The sequence below is a fragment of the Oreochromis niloticus genome, linkage group LG14 (assembly GCF_001858045.2).
Source record: "Oreochromis niloticus isolate F11D_XX linkage group LG14, O_niloticus_UMD_NMBU, whole genome shotgun sequence".
Taxonomy (NCBI): domain Eukaryota; kingdom Metazoa; phylum Chordata; class Actinopteri; order Cichliformes; family Cichlidae; genus Oreochromis; species Oreochromis niloticus.
The window spans coordinates 13,916,314-13,936,419 of record NC_031979.2 but is presented as its reverse complement, the minus strand read 5'-3'; the positions used below and the strand labels follow the sequence as shown (position 1 = coordinate 13,936,419).

Below are 20,106 nucleotides of genomic sequence, written 5' to 3'. Positions count from 1 at the left end.
AGCATGACCAGAGCGCAGGTCTCACTCCCTTCACCAGCTACATGATCTGTGTGCATGTGTGTTCAGGAGGTAGGTTATGCAGGCTTGAAATAATTCCAAGATGCATTGGCTGGAAAATGTCTGGCTAAACTCCAAAGGCTTCAATAACTAAAGCATTGCGTGTTTATCATTCACTCGTTTCTTAAAAGACACAGCTGGAGCTGGTTTGGCGCATTAGTGGTTATGCAGCTTTAGAATCAGGGAAAGGCCTGTTGTTTACAGTCTGCATAAGCTGTCGTGTCCTTGAATTAAAAGTGCGTTTAACTTTTGGTAACACTTTATAACACGGCCCACGATGAAAGTCGTAATTCACCAGCAACTAAATCAGATTTCAACATTTTTAATATAATGTAGTTATATTTACATGCAAGTACTTAAAGTCAGGGAAATTAGAATAAGGGGCTAAGAAATGTTTTTGCGGGAAACAAATAAATAATTATACTGTAAGTAAATTTAAGCACTGCATAATTTCCTGGTAATTTAGTGGAAATTAAAATACATATGTACATTGCACATTTTGGGGTGTGGGCTGTATCATGGAGTGGCTTAACCTGCTTAACTATTATTACAGGAGAGGAGACACACATTATACTCTAAGTAATTTTATTACACCGTGAGTAAAAATGGACAATTGAATAATAGAGAAATCAATTATGCACATCAATTTAATAAATATCAAATAAGAATATAAAAAAATAACGATGTAAAAATGTAAGTTTAAGCCACTCCACACTATGGCCCATGACCAGTGTACTTACAAGATAACAAGGGGAAATTGTTTGTTTTTCCACAAAATTACCAAGAAAATAGACAGTACTTAAAATTACTCCTGAAATTTACTTACAGTATTATTATTTAAACCTTTAAATAAGCATATGTTAATATATTTACATTTCATTTTAAAAATAAAATGCACTGAAATTCCATTTAATTACAAGGAAATTACACCCTTAGTTGCATGATGTATTATTAAGTGGTACGTATACCTTTAAAAAAAAAACAACCAACAACTTCTACACACAAAGAAAGTAGTACATTTTTAATGGGAACACATTCATGTTTTTATTGAATAAAGTACTCAATACAGCTGGTGTTACTGTTTCTCCCTGTATGTACATCCAAAGCAGTGCAGCAGATCTTGTTCAGCGCACCTGCATGCTCCAGTCATTCTCTAAAGCAACCGCTTTAGCAAGCTTTAAGACGCCCAGCTGGGTCTTAATCAACCACTCTGATGTGATAAGGCATATTAGTTCATTAGCAGTGTAGCCATGTGCCTACAGTGTAAAAATGTCTCAATACTGTCTGGAACAGATATATTACTAAGATTTATAATATAAGGACAAAGTGTTTGCACATGTTTATTCTGCAATAAATATTGAGCATATATATGTATATAGAACACAATGTCAAATGTACAGGGATGTAAGTTAAAGTAAATATTTCCAAAGAGGAAGGGTTTTGTGCATATTGTGGGCATGAGTGAGAGTGAGTATTAAGCTGCGGAACTTAAAGGGGTTGTGCACGAATTACATCCCAGGTGTACTTCCAGCTCACATACATACAAACCCTACTTTACTAGAGAATATTTACAGCTTCCTCTTTCTGCACGTCTCTATCCAGGAATTTAAAGCTTCCAGTATCAAAACACAGCCACGTAACGTGTCAAATGTCATGTTTCAATATATAATATATCATATAATATTCAGCTTATAGATCTATTTTTTTTCATAAAGAGTATAAAACACAGCTGAAGATGGTGACACGAGATAGGTAGCATTTATGACGTCAGGATCTGATTGGCTGAGACTGTGTGACCTCATGTCACAGTTACATGGAGTCAAAATCATGGTCGTTGGGATCGATGATCTCAGGAGTCATGACTCTGCCCATGAAGAGGATGGACCCTGGAGGAAGACAAAAACAAAAACGTATCCCTTATATGTACCAGCTTACTTAAAATATGTATTTTGACGGTGATGCATAGACACACAAACCACAGATTTTCACACAGAGATTCACGCACCTGTTCTCCTGTTTCTGATAATGAAGAAGAATGGGTGATCAGCCATGACCTGTGGGTACAGGACCAGCGTCCTGGTCAGGGCAATCATTCCTAAGGGATGGGGAAATCAAAAGAATCATCAACATTTATACACAACAAAATGCCATGTATTTAGTAATGTGTGGAATAAAACACAAAAATATACCTGACCCAACAGCTCCCTCTGCCCCCTCCTCTGTCACCTCCAGGTAGGCCTTCTGCACTGCTTTCCCAATGTACAGATCCTCAACATCTGGAGAATGTACACAGAAAAACACATAGTGCATCCCCTTTTCTTTGTGAGATGTATGCATATCTATGCTGAAGTCTAGAATATATCCTGTTACTGACTGTATCAGGATTGCAAGCCAAACAAATGGGTCACATCAAGTCGCAAGCATTGGTCAGAAACTATTCTTTAGCCAATGATTACTTTTTAACACTGCCCCCGGTTATCTACCAGCCTGTCTGAACAGAGCGTGTCCTCTGAGTAGATATTTGGCTGAGGATGGGTTAGCAAGTCCAAGATGTGCCCGAGTCCAGTAGTGCCTACTCTGTTTCACTATACATCACTAGATTGATAATCCTGACATTATAAAGTTGTTTCAAATGATAAGTAGTTATCATCTTAGCTGAATATTACTTATGTGTCCACATTATTTACCCTGACATATTTATGTCCCTATTTCTTTGCCTCTGTGGATCTACCTGTCTCACTCTGTGCATCTATTTTTAACAGATGACGTGACAGCTCTGACCTGCCCACTCAGTGCCAGTTACCTTGGTTACCTTCGAAAGTACCGAAGGCTATTTCACTGCTCCCGAGAAGGACAGGTATTAAATGTTACATACTGAAGCGTTTTAGGAGTTTATGTGCTTCATTTTTATGCCTCACCTGTCATGGCAGAGAGATCGGCGTTGTTGGTGAAGATGTTCTTTATTCCCAGTTCCTGCAGAGTGTCCTTCAGATCGATCTTCTGCTCCACCTTAAACCTGAACAGGTGAGGTTTGAGTTAGAGTTGAGTTTGGGATTCAAAAAGGGACCATAATGTAAATGGTCTAAAGGAGCAAAGGTGGCAGATGAAGTTAGCAACACATGTGGACGGGAAAGTGTGTTGTAGTCACACTGTTTCTGTAGCTGTGTTTGTACTGTGAAGGAAGACTAGTAGATACCACAACATAAGTGAGAGGTGGTGAGTGGACTTGCACATCTATAAAAGTCTCACCTCGGTAGGTAGACTTCCACCTTCTGTCGTTTGACATTGTTAGCCCACTCCTCCAGCAGCGGCGCTTTAATGATGGGCTCCAGGGAGGCCAGAGGTACTTCCTGCCGAGGAAGAACGATCATCATGGACATGTCCTCTCCCTCGTAGGGCATTTCCAACACCTGGTACACACCGCCGGCCTCCTGCGAGCCGTCACTGAACTCGCCTGATAGGGAGGAAACATACAAATCTGTGGGTATTGATGGATATATGCGAAAGCTTGCGCGCTCATATTGTATGTGCTGGTGGCCCCCTGTAATGGGTTTGTGAAGTTCACTCAGGAGGAACATTTACAATGGAAGCACGCTGAGGCGCATTGATTGGCTGTATTGATTACAGTGTGCGTGTGGTCATTTCCCCCGATGCTTTAATTAAAAACCACTGACGCTTAACTTCAAAGGCTTTGCTTACACTTGGTGTGAAAATGGATTACATCCATTCTATACTGTATGTAGTCACCTAATACTAACAGCACCCTGTTGAAAGCCCAAGAAAAATTCAATTAAGCGAGTGTGTTTGACTGTGTCTTTGAGTTAAATGCCCCCCTCCTCACAAATGTGATCATGACTTTCTGCAGGCGGAAATTAAACCAAGTAAGCCTGTAAAGTATCTAGCAGTAAAAAACAATAATGAAACAAAAACACCTCAGTATATATCGATAAAGATGTGTAGCTGCATAGCAGACACCACCCTCACTAATTTCTAATGCACACCCAGTCATTTTGTTTTATAAGCCTGAAATATGACAGAAATTGGCTTCTGGGGTGATTCCTAGTAGGCTTTAAAGGGGTAAAGAGTTCAATCTGAACATGCTGCTTAGATTTTGGAGTATAAGATAAAGTCTATGAAGAATTTGATCCCATTCTTTGCACACAAGTCTTCTTTTGAAGCTGCTTTAAAGAGGAAAATTACAACAAAAAGACTCATCACCCTTCATTAAGTGAGCATTCTTGCTGTTAGGGAAGCAGCCACGCAGCAGATAATGTGGCTTCCCGAAACATTTTACTTAACCAATATGATTTCGCTTCATAATGCACAATCACACTCTGTGGATCGTGCTGCAGAAAGCAACCTTTTCCCCAAGGACCTGTCCTTGTTTTGCAGCTCTCAAATACGCCATATCCACACCCATTCACACATGCACAAATTTCCTTGATCCTGTGTATGTGAGCTTGTGTGAATGTAGGTGTGCGCGAGCATTCTCGCTGCACTCGAACACAGACGGGACCAAAATAACTGAAATGCACCGGCGTTAGTAACAGAGCCGTAAGACTGTGATGCGACTGTTTTTGGCAGTACGGCAGACTAAGAGAGATGCAGAAGAAACAGACGAGAGTCAGTCACATGTAACAGCACAGCAGACAAACTGCAGGGTTCTGTGCAGTATTGCATCTCCCAGCAAAACACAGAAATTTACCGTGTATAGCACATCTAAGCTCTGGAACTTAAAGACAGCACAGATCCAGAAAATAAACCAATGGCACCTACGTCCATTTAGTTACATAATAACTAAACTGTAACATCACAACTTGGTTACAAAAAAATAACTACTGCATCGGTGCAATTTAGAAAACAAAATAAAACAAACAAACAAATCATCAGATTTCTGCAGATCATTAAATTTAAGCAAAAAAAAAAAAAAAAAAAAGAAAAAGAATAAGAAAAGAAAAGAAAAGTTTGGGTTGCTTTAATGTTATTAGAAGTAGACACTGATAAAACATCCTCCAGAGGCTAACAGAAAAGAAAAAAGGACATATGCTGAACAACAAAAAAAAGAAAAGAAATCAACACACTTAAAAGGAAAACAAAGCAAAAGCCTCCCTTTATTTGTACCTTCAAAACTAATATAGTAGCACACAGCTTAGCACAGACTGTGACAATTAAATGCTGATATTTTTGACACGAAAGGCTTTCAAAACCTTCCACTAAGTTGAAAAGACGTAGCGGCGGTGTCTGTGCGAGTGAACAGAATTTTAACCGAGCTGAAAACAGGAGCCTATTCAGGAAATAACACTCGACATGACATATGAATATTTTACAACAAAGACTAACATTTTAAATAACCTCAGGAAATACGAGCTGAAAATCAAGGCCTGCGGAGAAAATGGCACGAGTACAAATCTAAAACTGCAAACACACACACACTGTTCTTTCCTACCATAGTAGAAGTCTCCCTGCTGGTACATCATGAGTGTCTGGACTTCAGAGCCGTCATCTCTGCTGAAGGAAAAGGTCCTGGTGTTCTCCGGCCTGAACTGGTTTTTCCAGGAGCCTCTGAAATAAACTGCGTTCACCAGGGTCAGACGGGTCACGCTGCTGAAGTCATCGGCTGAGAGCAGAGCCCGGATTTTACCTGGAGGGAGCAATTTGTATGGTTTGTTTAAAACACCTTGGTTTCCATTAGCGCTAGGATAGCCCCCTGCTGAGGTGGTTTTTAGCATGTGGATGCAATTACACAAAAACCGAGGTGTTGCAACTGCTTTGACAATGCTCCATGTCAGCAGCTCGTAATTGGATTTTTGGTGTCTGAAGAAAAAGGAGCATGCATTGTGCAGACACCGTGCTCTTGGTTAGCAACTTGCATGGAGGCTACTGCCATTGTTGTATGTTTAAATCCGTTACTCCAGACTCCTAAACATCAGGCAGATTTTAACAGAGGATAGCTGTATATACATCAGTATGCATTCATTCAGTCTCTTTTCCCCTCTCTCTGTAACTTACTGTCAGTGTGATTCTCCACCCATTTGTTGATCTGCTCAGCCACGGCAGACGATTCGCTGAAGTCGACCGTTTCCACGTCAGCTCGGAAGTACTTCTTCATCAGATGCAGAAACTCGGGGTTAAAGGTGACACCTTCCTGCAAAAACAGGCTGTTGGCAAATCGGATCACATAGTGGCTGTCATCATCCAACAGAGCCGCTGTCAGGTTCTGGAGCAAGGAGAACTCGACACCTGGAGAACAAAAGGATAGACACACGTTCTTACTTTAGGCATTGTTTAAAAGCTTTGAGCATCACATGTGCTGTTATACAAGATCATTTGAAACATACATATTCTCACACACAGAGGGCAGTTTTCCTCTTTGCACCAGTCCATCTTAAATACGCTTCAGCACAGAGAAAGTTGAGGCATTTTTAAAATCTTTTTACCAACAACGGTTTTCAGAGGTGTTCCCGAGACCTTCCTGTAAATTACAATACAAACCTTAGTCATTTTTAATGCGATGTCTGAAGGTCCACAGATCATAGCCTATCAATATCACCTCATCTCTTGTGTCATCTCCTCCTCTTTTAATTATATTATGTGCTATAACAAATGAAACCCCCAAATTATTTTATCTTATGTTGACAAATTTTCTCCTTAAATTATTGATCCAATCTTTCCAGTGAACCTCTCCCCATCCCCAACCCAGGGGAGGCTATGACTCATGCGGTGGAGCGGGTCGTCTACCATTTGGAAGGTCAGTGGTTTGATCCATGCCTTCTCCAGCAATGCGACAGATTAGCGACCTGTCCAGGGTGTACCCCGCCTCTTGCCCTAAGACAGGTGGGACAGGCTCCAGCCTCCCCCATGACCCTGAATTGGATAAGCGGAAGAAAATGGATGGATGGACGGGAAGACACTGAACCCCGAGTTGCCTCTGATCCATCCATCAGAGTGTAAATGAATGTTAGGTTCAAAGCACGCATGAATGGTTGACTGAGGCTTGTAGTAAGAGCTTTGAGTGGTAACATAGAGAAAAAACCAACCTCAGCCTATAAATAATATTCTATTCTATAATATATTATTTTTGTACCATAGCAATAGATATACAATACAATATATAACTGTTTCAATCGTTCATGTGTATAAAGGTGTATAAGAGAAGGAGAGCCCCTGAATCCTACTCAACTTGTGTAAAGAAATACATTTGCATTTGTTGTGTCAAAGACTCATCTCCACTCACTTACTACTGACCTTGACGTTTGTGAACTGCTACTTATAAACACGTCTCACCTGGCAGCAGATGGCTGAATCCGACAGCCTGTCGTATCTCCTCTAGTGAAGCCCCCCTGGCTCCCAGCTCCACCATGCCCAGGGCCACGGCCACGCTCAGCGGGGAGAAAATGATATTGTCTTGACCCCCTGCTGCCTGCAGCCTTTGGTACAGTCTGACCGAGAACTCTGATGTAGTGTCCTCTGGAATGTCCGCCGCACGGCAACCGTAGCCCGGCAACAGGATGGAGAGGAGGAGGAGCGGGGACAAAACGTCCAGGATCAACATCGCAGCACAGACCACAGAGAGCTGAGTGAAAGAGGGCGGGTATGCAGTGGATTGAAAGAAAAAGAAAGATGAGAAATTTATTATGAAGATTGAGAGAACGGTGGGATAACAGGAATGAGGAAGAAGGAAAAAGAAGAAGAGAGGAAATTAAGTTGAAAAATATGTTTGAAATAAAGATGGAGTGAGCCAAAGATATATGGAAGGATGAAAAAAAGGAGGATGCAGACAGAGATGAGAGAAGATAATTAGGGATAAGAGATGGAATCAAAAGTAGAGTGTAGATGGGACAGAGAGGCAAAGGTAGAGACAACAACACGCAGGAGAGAGAATGAGATAAAGCAGAAAAGATTATTAAGCGGGGGAGATGAAGGACAAGAGGATTTTGGAAGAGACAGACAGAGATGAAAGACACAGTAGGGATGTAGGATGATGAATAGGACGAGAGAGAGTTAGAAAACATCTGTCAATCAACCAGTCTGCCAATTTTAACTTTACAGGGGAATAAAAAAAAAATATATACAAATACTCACTGTACCAAATTCCCTCCTCCTTAAATCACAGTAAAGTACTGTCAGCTAGACATGCACTGTAATCTACAAAAACACTTCCTTACTCTAGAAAGGTTTTATACTGTTATGTTACTGTAACATTCAGTGTAACAGTCGGAGCTGAGGTGCTACAGTAAGTTTATGCCTGCTTTTAAATTAAATGGACCAAAAGCGCTATAAGAGGCAGTAGGACTCTTGCAAAGGTAATGTATCATTATTCTAAGATGTACAGTAGATATCATGATGTGCAGTGTTACATGGTAGCAGAAGTCATCCTAGAAATGGAAAAACACTGTTAAAATGTATGAAAAAGAAAGAAAGAAAGAGGCCATGACACATACCGTACATGTGTGAAGCTGACTACAGTGAGTACTGCTATTCAGAGCACATCCGCTAAATGAACTTCTAAATATTTCATGGCCATTCTTATCATCTTAAGTAAAATCAGCTTCTTTCCTTTAAAATATGCTTTGCCCTGTGCGTTTTGAAGGTTTTTGATGTGAACGGGCGATTTTCTTTCCGTCTGTGGAGAGTAAGTGACTTGGAAAAAGGCCTTTACCTTCCCCCCCCATCCTCCATCCTTCCCCTTATCTTGCCATGCCAACACAGTTCTGGGCCTCTTTCTCCCTCTTGCTCTTATCCATATTTTATCCTGTCCTCACCACTCCTTTCCTCTCTCTCCTTCTCTCTTTACATCCCCAGATTGATGGGGAATATATGCGCACACACTCACACACAAATGTACCATAACTGTGGTGCTCTTGTTGCCAAGCAACATTGTTTTTTGCTGGCCAAACAGAAAAAAAAAAAAAAGAGCGAGTGATCATTTCCATAAACATGAAGGAAGTTATCAAGTACAGGGCGCGTGAGATAGAGAGCATTTGTTTTGCTGTTTGTCTCTCTGCTGTGCTGTTACTATTATAGGTTGTATAAAGGGTTCAATTAGCAGCCCGGCTGGAATCTGCTGGCTAAAGCTGCACGTGTGAGATGGCAGGTGTTGGTAGTGACAATGTACCTGAGTGTCAACAGCATAAACAATGGGCAGCAGCCAGAAAATTAGTGCCCCACTCTGCTGCGTCCTGTTCTTTCCTCTGCTTTGCTCTGGCATGTGGCAAACAATCTACCTTCCTGAAATGAACCGGTCCAGCCCACAGCGAGAGACCCATTTGTTCCAAACCTGCTACACTGTTATATGCACTTTACTGTATCTGCTGCATGCTTCATGTACCCACAGTCCTCCACTGTGATCCAACAGCTACTGGATCACAGTGGAGCCACAGTGCTGCACTGGGCAACATGTTCCTGTAATACTATTTTTTTTTACTCACAATCTGAAGGTAAAAACAGCTCACAGAGGGGGAAAAAAGAAAAAAAAAGTCACCTTTCTTTGGGTTAGAAAAATAAAAAGAACACAAGCGTTCTTTTAAAAGATTTAAACCATCAAAAGAAGAAAGAGGCAGAAAAGAGAGAGAGTTTCACAGAAAAGGGAAATCAGAGAGTACTGAAAGACTTAAATAATGGAAATAAATGAACAAAAATTGGTAGCCTTAACCTTCAAGTAACACCCCAGATTAAACCAGTACAGTTGACCGCGCCTGCTTATATTTTACACCGTACTGTTGCTCTCATTCCCGTTGCAAACTGCACACCACCACATGTCACTTCCTCCTCAGGTGACACTTCTCAGGTGACAGTCGAGAATGTGTCTTGTACTCTGGCATTGCAGTGACCATGCAGCCTGGTGGATTTGCATCCATCAGTCTGAGCAAATGGAAATTTATTTGACTTTCCAATTTTCCTTCACACGCAGTCGCCACCAGAATCCCTTGTCACTTACACTTTGCTCTCCATGTAATCAAGTAATACGCTCAGGGGAGACTTTATTGGGCACACCTGTTCAGTCAATCAGCCAATCACATGGCAGCAACTCAATGCAATTAGGCATGCAGACACAATATTAAGCATTGGTTAGGTGATGGTAAGGTATTAGCAAGTGCTTAATTCATAATTTATATAGCAGTATTCATCCTTAGTATGTCATTCATAAATACAGATATGATTATCCATCTGTTACACCATGTACAGCTAATAATATGTCTGTATTTATAAATGGCATACTAAGGAGGAACAATGTTAGATAAATGTAAACTTAAGCACTTACTAACAATTAATAGTGTGACATTATTATGAATTGCTACTGGAATACGTTGATTAGCTATACCTAATAAAGTGTCTGTTGAGTGTATATCCATTATGTTGATGTTTGCAGGTTAAGCATATAATCCGATTGCCTTGATCATATTTAAAAGCTACAGTTGCCAGCTGAGAGTCAATGAATTAACCATCAGCTGACCCTAAAAAGACACTGTTGATTGCCTGTGTAACCGAAGCCTAATACAGCTCATTATAGTGTCCCAGCGCTCCCAAACCTATTAAAAACCCATCAACGAGCCACACAATCATACCCAGTAACATGCTGCTTCACTAAAGTCAACATGGACACTGTTGTTTACTTATTTTGTCTCAATACCACACGCACTGTCACCCTACTGTGAATACACCCAAGAGCAAGAAACACATATTAGTCCACAGTTGAAAATAGTCCCCAGCCGATTTACAATTTACTCCTATTTAAGCAACCTTTGCCCAGCGGGTTTGAAAAATGTGACTTTTTGCTTTTTGTTTTTACGTTTTCAGTTAAAACGAATGCGCTCCAGGCCGAAATGCACACTGACAGGCTGTTGGTTTGTGTGCTTTCATTGGATTTGGTGACAGTGACTCTACCATTATCCTTTAATGTTTTCATTTATTATGTTCAACAAGTGTAGCGTGAACAAACTGAAATGTGAAAAGAAATAAATGCATTAAGCTAGCTGTATATAAACTGTGGTTACGGCTTTGAATATCAACTTCAAATAGACTTAGAAAAAGAAAGATTAAATGACTCCTTGAAGGCTCGACGCTGATGTATTTTGTTAATTACACCGTTCGTCACATGCACACCTGTTCTCACATGTCATGCTGTAAGTCTGACACTACAGAGAGGAGAGAAGTCCAGAGAAAGTATAAGGGGCCGAGGGAAAGGAGGGGGCGGCTGGCACAGATGTAAATGGAGATAATGTTCCTGACCTTCTGAGCTGTGGGAGCTGAACTTTCCTGAGACAGTCAGCCTTGTTTTCTGTAAGGAAAGATCCAGCCATGCAGTAAAGTCGGGGAAAGCGGTGTGGAGTGCAATTGTGCGCGCACCTCATTGTGTGTGTCTGCATACAAGTGTGCATGTGTGAGTGGATAATAACACCATGGGTGGCTGGCTTTTTACTTGTAACATCGACACCATTCTGACCTTTTTCGGCTGAGGATCCCACACTCTTCCATTTTAACCACTGACGACTATGAGACCAACTTTGGCGCTGATCTTCTCAAGTGGGTCTCCCAGCATGCCACCCAGGTAATCCAGGAAAGACAACACCCAGCTACACATAATGTCCTCTCGTGACTGAAAGAACCTAATATGTCAGAAAATCCTTTATGGTTTAAGTTGCAAGACTTTAATCCTGATAACTGAATGAATTCTCTGCAATTAAACTCGGTGGCCTTTAAAAGCAGCCTTTAATCTCTCAGTGTAATCCTAATTCTCAGACAAAACAGATCGGCAGTTGACATTTCCACAATTAAAGCATGACGTCACCCAAAATCACAGCACGTAGGTTAATCCTTACTGCCATTTAAACCCAACACCTTGAGGCGGCATGCTTCGGAGCCCGGGGGACTTTATTAAACGTGAACATCCTCATTCACGGTTCAAATCCACACACACACACACACACACACACACGTTTCCACATGCAATTCCAAGACAAGGTTTCTACGGCAACTACAAGTGATGGACATTTTTCATTTTGCCAGGAGACAAGTCCTAAGATTTTTTTCCTCTACCTTCTCTTTCTCCTTCTGTTTAGGCAGATAAACATTTTATGAATCTGTTCAGCAATTTGGGTCTTCACTAACCTCGTCTCTTTGCAAGAACTCTGCGCACCAGTTACAGTTCTGTCACGTAAAACTGTTTGGTACAAACACACACACACACACGCGCACACACACACTGACTGCAGCTGGTTATTTTGCAAAAACAAGGAAAACTTCTGCTGTTTTTTTCCACTTTTCCCTGGAAACAAGGAGCTGCAGCAAAGTCCTCCAACTGTGCCTCCTGCTTAGGCACGCTTCAAATCTCAGCACTCTACTTCACTTTGGCTCCAAGTACACTTCCAAGCTGCTGAAGCTTTGACAAGTTCTGTGAAAATGCTAACAGCCCGTTTCATCAAGGCCTATTCCTCCGGGGAAAAAAAACTGCAGAGAATGATGTCTATGATTATCTGCGGGCCAGAAAAACCTTGAATTTCTGCAACGGATGATCTGTTTAAACTGGCAAGGGCGATCTGGCGTGATTTCACCATGAATATGTTTAACTTATAAAGGCCTTTGCAGTACGGAGATAATGGCGTCTGATTATCATTCATGAATTTAAACTTTTCCCTAGAGGTGCCATAGAAGCTGCAGTTTACATGGATTTGAATTAAGCCAGATGCAAAAAGAAGCATGCATGCCCGCACTAAAAACGATTACACTTACATAAAACGGGCATCATCAATCTTAAATCGCTCATGTCTTCGTGAGCGTCTCTTTTGCCAGCTTAATGAGTACCTGTCTTTCACCTATTGCTCAACCACTCATGCGAAGAATCCCAAGGACAAGGAAATATTTACATAGGGAGGGTTGCAATAAAGCCCACTGCTGGTGGAGCCCATTGCACTCAAAGAGCACTAAACTCCTGTGGTGAGGAAAGAGACTTCCATTACAGCGCACAATAAATTTCATCCAATTCATCAATCAAACTGTCTGGTCTGCTCACGCCCCCTGCTTCCATCTAACCAAGCAGCTAACTGCAGCTAAATGGCTAAAGATGTTATCTGAAGAAGCCCTTTCAGGAGCCCAACCTTTCAAACCACAATCATCTTCCTCGCAAAAGTACATGCTCACTTCGATTTACTTAAAATGTCTGCAGCAGAAAATGTTAAAGCACTCACAAAAGAATGATGCGCAATGGATGAAACAAAACAGCAAAAATTTATATGATGGTAGTTATTTAATATTCAAGGGAATGATAACACAAAAAAAGCTGTTACAATTTAATATGACTCAGACTTCTTTTATCAGCATACGAGTCGAGTTGTCGAGCTGATTAAATAGTTGAGTTGACGGCATTTCATAATTAGGGTTTTTTTTATCATGTATGTCATCATTTTGACATAAGTTTAACATCTTCAAAAGCTTTTTGCCAGTTTGCTCCCTCAAAGTAAAAAAAATCTATTCATGCAGATATTTGTATTATAAATCAAAGCCACGCCAGCTGATGTTAGTAGACTGACCCATCTCAAATATATCTATATTGGCACATTCCTCGTCAGATATGCAACAATATTTATTTGGGGTAATTTGGACTTTGGCAATGACTTGATCACATGTACGCTACATGGGCAAAAGTAAGTAGCACCTACACGCTGCGCCTATAGGAGCTGCTTGGTCATGGAAAGCTGCGTCAGGAAGCTCCTGGAGAACAGGTTTTTTGCAGATGTTAATGCTAGAGGAGTTTTGGAGCTCTGCAGTTTGGCAACTGCACTCTGTAACCATCTGCAACTTCATGGCTGTGGTTCCTAAACGCTTCCACTTTGCATTAATACCACTTAACACCTGACTGTGGAATATCTAGGTGGGAAAAAAATGCCACAAACTGACTTGTTGCAACAGCGGAGTCCTGTTACAGTACCACCCTCAAATTTGGTGAGCTCTTTAGAGCTGTTTGTAAAAGTGGACTGCATGGCTAGGTGGTTGATTTTATACATTAGTGGCAACATGATGCAAAAATGGGGTAAAGAAAAAGACAGTGATACGAACCAAATCACAAAATTCACAGCTAACGTGCACAATATTTTAAATTAGTTAGGATTTAGCTCAAATTAACAGGAACACTAAAATCCAAATAGCAGCTCAGTTCTATTCTGTGCAATTCTTTCATTTAGCTTTTGAAAGGAAGTTAAAAAAAAATAAAATCATTAACTCGTTTATAGCTTTTAATTTGGAAAGGGGCCATTTTAATGAATTAAGTTTTCTCAATCACATGAAATTGTAATCAAGTGTGAAATGTGTTACAGATTGTTATTCTTTCTGTAACTAAGAAGTGAACAGAAGATTTGTGCTGTATTACACAGGGATACAGAGGAGAGGGAAACCCTGTTTCCACAGGCTCAGGACTGATTACCTAAATCTGTCTGCTGCTTTTATAGCATTATTATTAGTGAAGGATGGGTTATGTATGATTGAGAGTGCAAGCCACAATGATGACACGGCAGTCGGTGCTGTAGCAACACCTTATTAGTCACTGTTATTTAGTAACTGTTAAACAAAGCTGATTGCACCTACTTATGTCTAAGTTTGGTTAAGCACCACTCTAATTCTGGCCCTGCAGTTCACAACCATTCCCATGGTACTTTTGTTTGCCATGTGATTGAATGTAGCCTGTGCATGGCTAATGTCAGAACATTAGCTTATCCAGTGCCTTGTTAGTAATGACACACTGTGCTATTGAAGCTGCCTGGAGTCCCAAGATGCTCACTGCATACTCCACAGAGGGCAAAGAGAGGTTAACAACTCTTTATTAATCCCTGCTAACAGAGACACCCAGAGGGAGAGGCACATACACAGACACACACTCACAGAAGGGTACAAGGACAGTTTTTTGGTAGAAAATTAGCAAAAGAGGAGAAGACACAAATAAAGACAGACAGACAAATATGTTTGTGGCAGAAGGTGTACTGAGGAGCTGCATGGAGGTAGCTTAGCAGCATTGACTCTGAGCCAGTCATATCTCACGGCCCCCTGCACAGCATGGCAAGATGGTTGACTGCTCCGCACACTCTGCCCTGGCACACCAAACAGTGTCTCTTTTTCTTCGTCCATATCAGGAAACACACACACACACACACACACACACACACACACACACACACACACACACACACACACACACACACACACACCACTCTGGTGCTGTGGGAGCACATTTAGAAGGTTTGAGTCGTAATTGGATCGGCCTTTATTTGGGGTCAGCGGTAAAAGTGAAAAGACTGGAGGCTTTTTCAAATGGTCTAGAGCATAGGAAAGGTCACTATCAACTAGTCCTGTGGGGGAAGCGTACACATACAGTCACGTTCGTAAGTGTTTGGACAACGACACGATTTTTGTGCAGCTTTGGGACTGAGCATCGCTGCAGTGTATTTTAAATAAAACGTTCAGGATAGTGAAGGTCAGACTTTGAGCTTTAAGTCAAGAGGTTCAACAAAAATACTGTATTAGCCGTTTATGGATTACAGCCATTTTTTTTCCACAGTCGCCGGTTTTCATGGAGTCCAAAGTAAATTGGACAATTTCCTGACAAGCAGTTTCATGGTTAGGTGCTCCCTCATTATTTTATTACAAATTAAGAAAATGAGAAATCTAGAGTTGATTCGGTAGCATTTGGTAGCTTTTCAGTGGAATGTTAAATATTATAAACAATGAATGCACTGAGCAACTCAGCAGCATGAAAAGGCCTGAAAGAAGTCTACAATTAAGAGACTCCTTCTTGAATGTAAATACAGAGTTTACAACAACCTGCAATCCTCTGGTTACACTGAAGAACAAGAGGGCCAGACTGGACTTTACCAGAAAATATCTGAAAGAGCCCGCACAGCTCTGGAGATTATTCTTTGGATAGATGAAACCAAGATAAACTTGTACCAGAATGATGAGAAAAGTATGGAGAAGAAAAGAAATGCATATTATCTGTTAAACAACGTGATGTTATGGCATGGGTCTATATGGCTTCCAGTGTAGCTGGGCGACTATTGTTTATTGATGAGGTGACGCTATACTCTCTGCTCAGATTCAGCCAAATGCTGCAAAACTGATTGGACAGCAATTCACAATATAAATTGATAATGATCCAAAGCAAAAGGAACCCAAGAGTTTTTTTAAGGCAGTGAAACTGGATATTCTTCAGTGGTCAGGTCAGGCACAACAGTGCATAGCTTTTAGTTACTGAAGGCGGTACAGGCCTGGCATCTCAAGGGAAACTGAAGCATTTGATGATTGCAAAGGATTTTTACATTATTAAAGAAACCTTATATTTAAAATTATGTTAGTTTGTCTTATTATCATCTTGTAATCTCTGAAAAAAAAACACATTTAATGCAACTTAAAAAAAACTGCTTTGAAAGCCTGCACTTTAATCACATATTGATTGCTTGATTTACAAAACAAGAAAGTGTCATTGTCCATATACGGGACCTAGCAGTGCCCGTATATGTGGGGGGGGGGGGTAACAGAGATAAGAAAAAAAGACAAGGCAGGTGATCCTCAATAAAAAGCTGTGACGAGGCTGCGGTGCAGAGAGGCAGAGTGATAATGAAGGTTTTGAAACTGTTAGCTTGCAGGTGTAAACATTTAGGGAATAAATTAAACAGATTTTGAGTTAAAGTCTTCTGACTACAGATGTACAAAAAAAAAAAAAATCTTGTTGTTTTTTTTTCAGAGGAGACACATAACAGGAAATGCACAGGTGCATTCATGATGGCTGCATTCAACCCAGGTGAGGTCATGCATCCTGTGTCTACACTTAGTACCTGCTGAACAGCTAGTGGTGCAAAAGCAGCAGTCGACTTTGTGAGTAGTATGTGTGTTTTGCATATAGATTGGGTTATCAAATGACTGTCACTATTTTATTTTCCTCCTCAGACAGATCTTCTACTCGCACTCATCCTCTCTCCTCTACACTCGGCATCAAAAATCAATCAACAGATCAGTTCCAGGGTACAAGTGTATACACACAGGTACGTATTACACTTGTTAAATGAAACAAAATAAAATCATTTTTAAAAAACCCTTTAATTGTATGCAATGCTCACACTTGCAGATAAACACAATTTTTAAATCGTTTTCAAATGTTTAAAAGCATACCTCAGTATTTTAGGTAGCTTTAGGTGTGAATATCCTCTATGTTTTCAATGCTTTCCAACATGGATGCATTTAATTTGGGATGCCAGCTATTGGCAGCTTTGCTACCTAAATCTAAGATGAGCCATTTCCATTGTTTTGACGTCTTCCCCTCACCTGACCTCTTTCTCTTGGAAAATTTCTGCTCCCTCATTCTCAGATCTGTCCAAATATAAGCTAAATATCCCGTGTATTTGCTGCCACTGAACACACTCGGGACAAACCTGCGGCTTGAAAGCGTAAATGCAGGTAGTGTGCTTCGGTGTGTGAGTTTATTTAACGCAGAACAAAAAAGGCAGAAGAAAGGCCGCACAGTGCACTGCATGCACAGTATGCTCAGTAACTGTGGGGCGAAGACATGTACTGCAGAACACAGATGTTAAACTTCTTCTTAGGGTTCACACGGCAGCACATAGCAAGCTTGGTCCCAGCTTGAGGAAACAGAGTATCCTCCTTACTGCTCCTTATTCTCGCAGCCAAACATGTAACTGACAGATACACGTCAGCAGTCCTGCACACATATAGATTTGTAAGGTTCTTGTTAGCATTCGCACACACAAGCAATCACAGCCTGGCGTGCTGTGCTGTTCAAACCCAGGCACTTACTTTTCCCTCCTCTCTCATTTTGTTTCGCTAGGACGATTTGAAAGACATTTAATTATTGAAATGCAATTAATGCAGTGCTCTGTGGGAAAAGAGAGAACACACACGCACACACACACATGTATGCGAACGCTGAAACCGTAGGCGGGCACAGGGGGGCAAACAGCAGGCTATCAGCAGGGATTAACCGGTGATTCAAATCCATATGGGATTAATACATTGAGATTATGACCTAAAAGGATACTCTGTTTTCCTGTTTCCCTAAATGAGGATTTAGAAAAGTCACTGTTTTAGTGGCAGAGATAAGCAGATGTGAGAGGTGGATTGAGAGAATGAGACATGAGAGAGAGGAACGCTGAAATATTTATTGCGGACTTTTGCTTTGCTAGACTTACATAAATGCCACATAGAATAGGTGATATCATGAGAAAAATAACAAAGGAAAAATCATAAATGTTTTAGTGCAATCTAATCATACTGCAATAATTCCATATTTTGCTGCAATGTTTGACCAGATTTTTCTGTCTTTCTTTTGTCCACTCTTATTTAACATATAAATATAACAGACAGTAGGTATAAATTTGACTTATCGATGGCCATCAAAGCCATCATGTACACACACATACATATACAGAGATCTGCATTAAAGGAATAACAAGTGGTGTGTATGTGTGTTACTGTGGGGTGGGGATAAGGCAGGACCAAGCTACTACAATCTGCCTCGTTATTTCACACACATTCACTCAATGCGCCTTTGCCTATATTTCAAGGACAAGAACCCCAACACATCGACTGAAGCTGATTTCAGTTCAAAAACAAAAAAACAAACAAAAACAAAAAACATGCAAGAACTACAACAATTTAACCATGTACCACCGATGAAAATTAAATAGCCCTGGGTAGTGGACACACGGGTAACGGCTTTAATCAGTGTGGGCTTGGGGAAAAAATACGTTTGGCTCCAATGTGCGTCTCCACCCGCCCCCCCTATTAAAAGCCCACACATGTTGATTACAGCAATCATAATCCTTTTACACTAGTCCATAATATGCCCCATTACACCTACTCATTCCTGACAGCTTAATAAACAGTAATTCCAGTGGAAACACTCAGAAATATCACATTCTTCTGTTATCGTGCAAAAGCTGAGCACTTACGGTTTTCTTATCTCAATATGGTTCACATAAATCAGCACAGGCGTTGTGACTGAACCATAGATATGTATATATATTTATTATCGCATGAAACGGTTCTTACCGATAAAGGGCGTACGGTTGGTTGGGATGGAAGGATGAATAAGTGCGGTCTCTCTCTGCTGCTCTCCTCCGCAGCTCACGGCTTCTTCGTTTGCCGCAGACCCCGCCCACTCCACGCCGATTGGTCCAATGAGCATTGGCCAAAGAGTTTAGGCGTGAGGTGAAATAGTCACTGTCTCCAGCTTCCTTGTATGTCTGTGAATCCGTAAAACGTCAAGTTACTCTCATTCCAAACATATTTTTTGACCATTCTCATGACAGCCTCTTGCTTATTTTATGAAATATCAAAGATGTATCACATCTCTCTCGCTCTGTGTTTTGTTTCTTTGTTTGTAAAAGCTACCCTCCAGCTTAATAATGGTCCTGGAAGTCCAGGACCATTATTAAGCTGGAGGTTAGCGGTTAGCACAATTTCCCTAGCAAACAACGTTCTACAGTAATGCAGAATGCTAATAATTGTTAACAGCCGCATTCTGTCAGTATTAACGTGCCTTTATTTAAGCCTGCTATTTCTGCGCAACTGACGATATTTTAGCCTTTTTGGAAGCGAACTATCTTGACCATCGTGAAAACCGTTAATTTCGTTCTTCTGATAGCTAGCTACCTTATCGTTCGTATCATGTTAATTGTAGACGCGTATACACAAATGTTAACTGTAGACGCATATACACATACATATCAAGGTATTTTCTTCTTATGTGCTCTCTTAAACAGGGTTAAAATGTGTGCGCTCATACCGCAGATAATATTCGTCTCATACTCGACGTAAGGGTTAAAAATCCATTACCTGTACCTACCTGGGAATTGAAGTCCATTTCGGTGTCCCCGGCAATAACGAAACATTGAGGACGTCCATAGAAAGAACTACAAACAGCCTGGAGCGATGCCAACGGGCAGCTCCCAACACCGCCCAACCTGGCTCTCGTCTGCACTTTTATTAGACAATAAAACTTCCTGAATGAGACACAACCCAAAACAAGACTGGAAGATAACCGAACAACAC

General features: G+C 40.9%; 1 protein-coding gene across 1 annotated transcript; it reads right to left on the bottom strand.

The window, feature by feature from the left end:
* Positions 1-1,055: 1,055 nt before the first annotated feature.
* Positions 1,056-20,038, bottom strand: serpini1 (serpin peptidase inhibitor, clade I (neuroserpin), member 1). Its single transcript, XM_013269360.3, has 10 exons — positions 19,901-20,038; positions 19,105-19,298; positions 7,342-7,630; positions 6,067-6,297; positions 5,504-5,698; positions 3,307-3,511; positions 2,976-3,073; positions 2,247-2,333; positions 2,063-2,152; positions 1,056-1,943 (listed from the first exon to the last, which is right to left on the bottom strand). Exons 3-10 carry the CDS (start codon positions 7,607-7,609, stop codon positions 1,867-1,869), a joined length of 1,251 nt encoding a protein of 416 aa, XP_013124814.1. The 5' UTR covers positions 7,610-7,630; positions 19,105-19,298; positions 19,901-20,038; the 3' UTR covers positions 1,056-1,866.
* Positions 20,039-20,106: the final 68 nt, after the last annotated feature.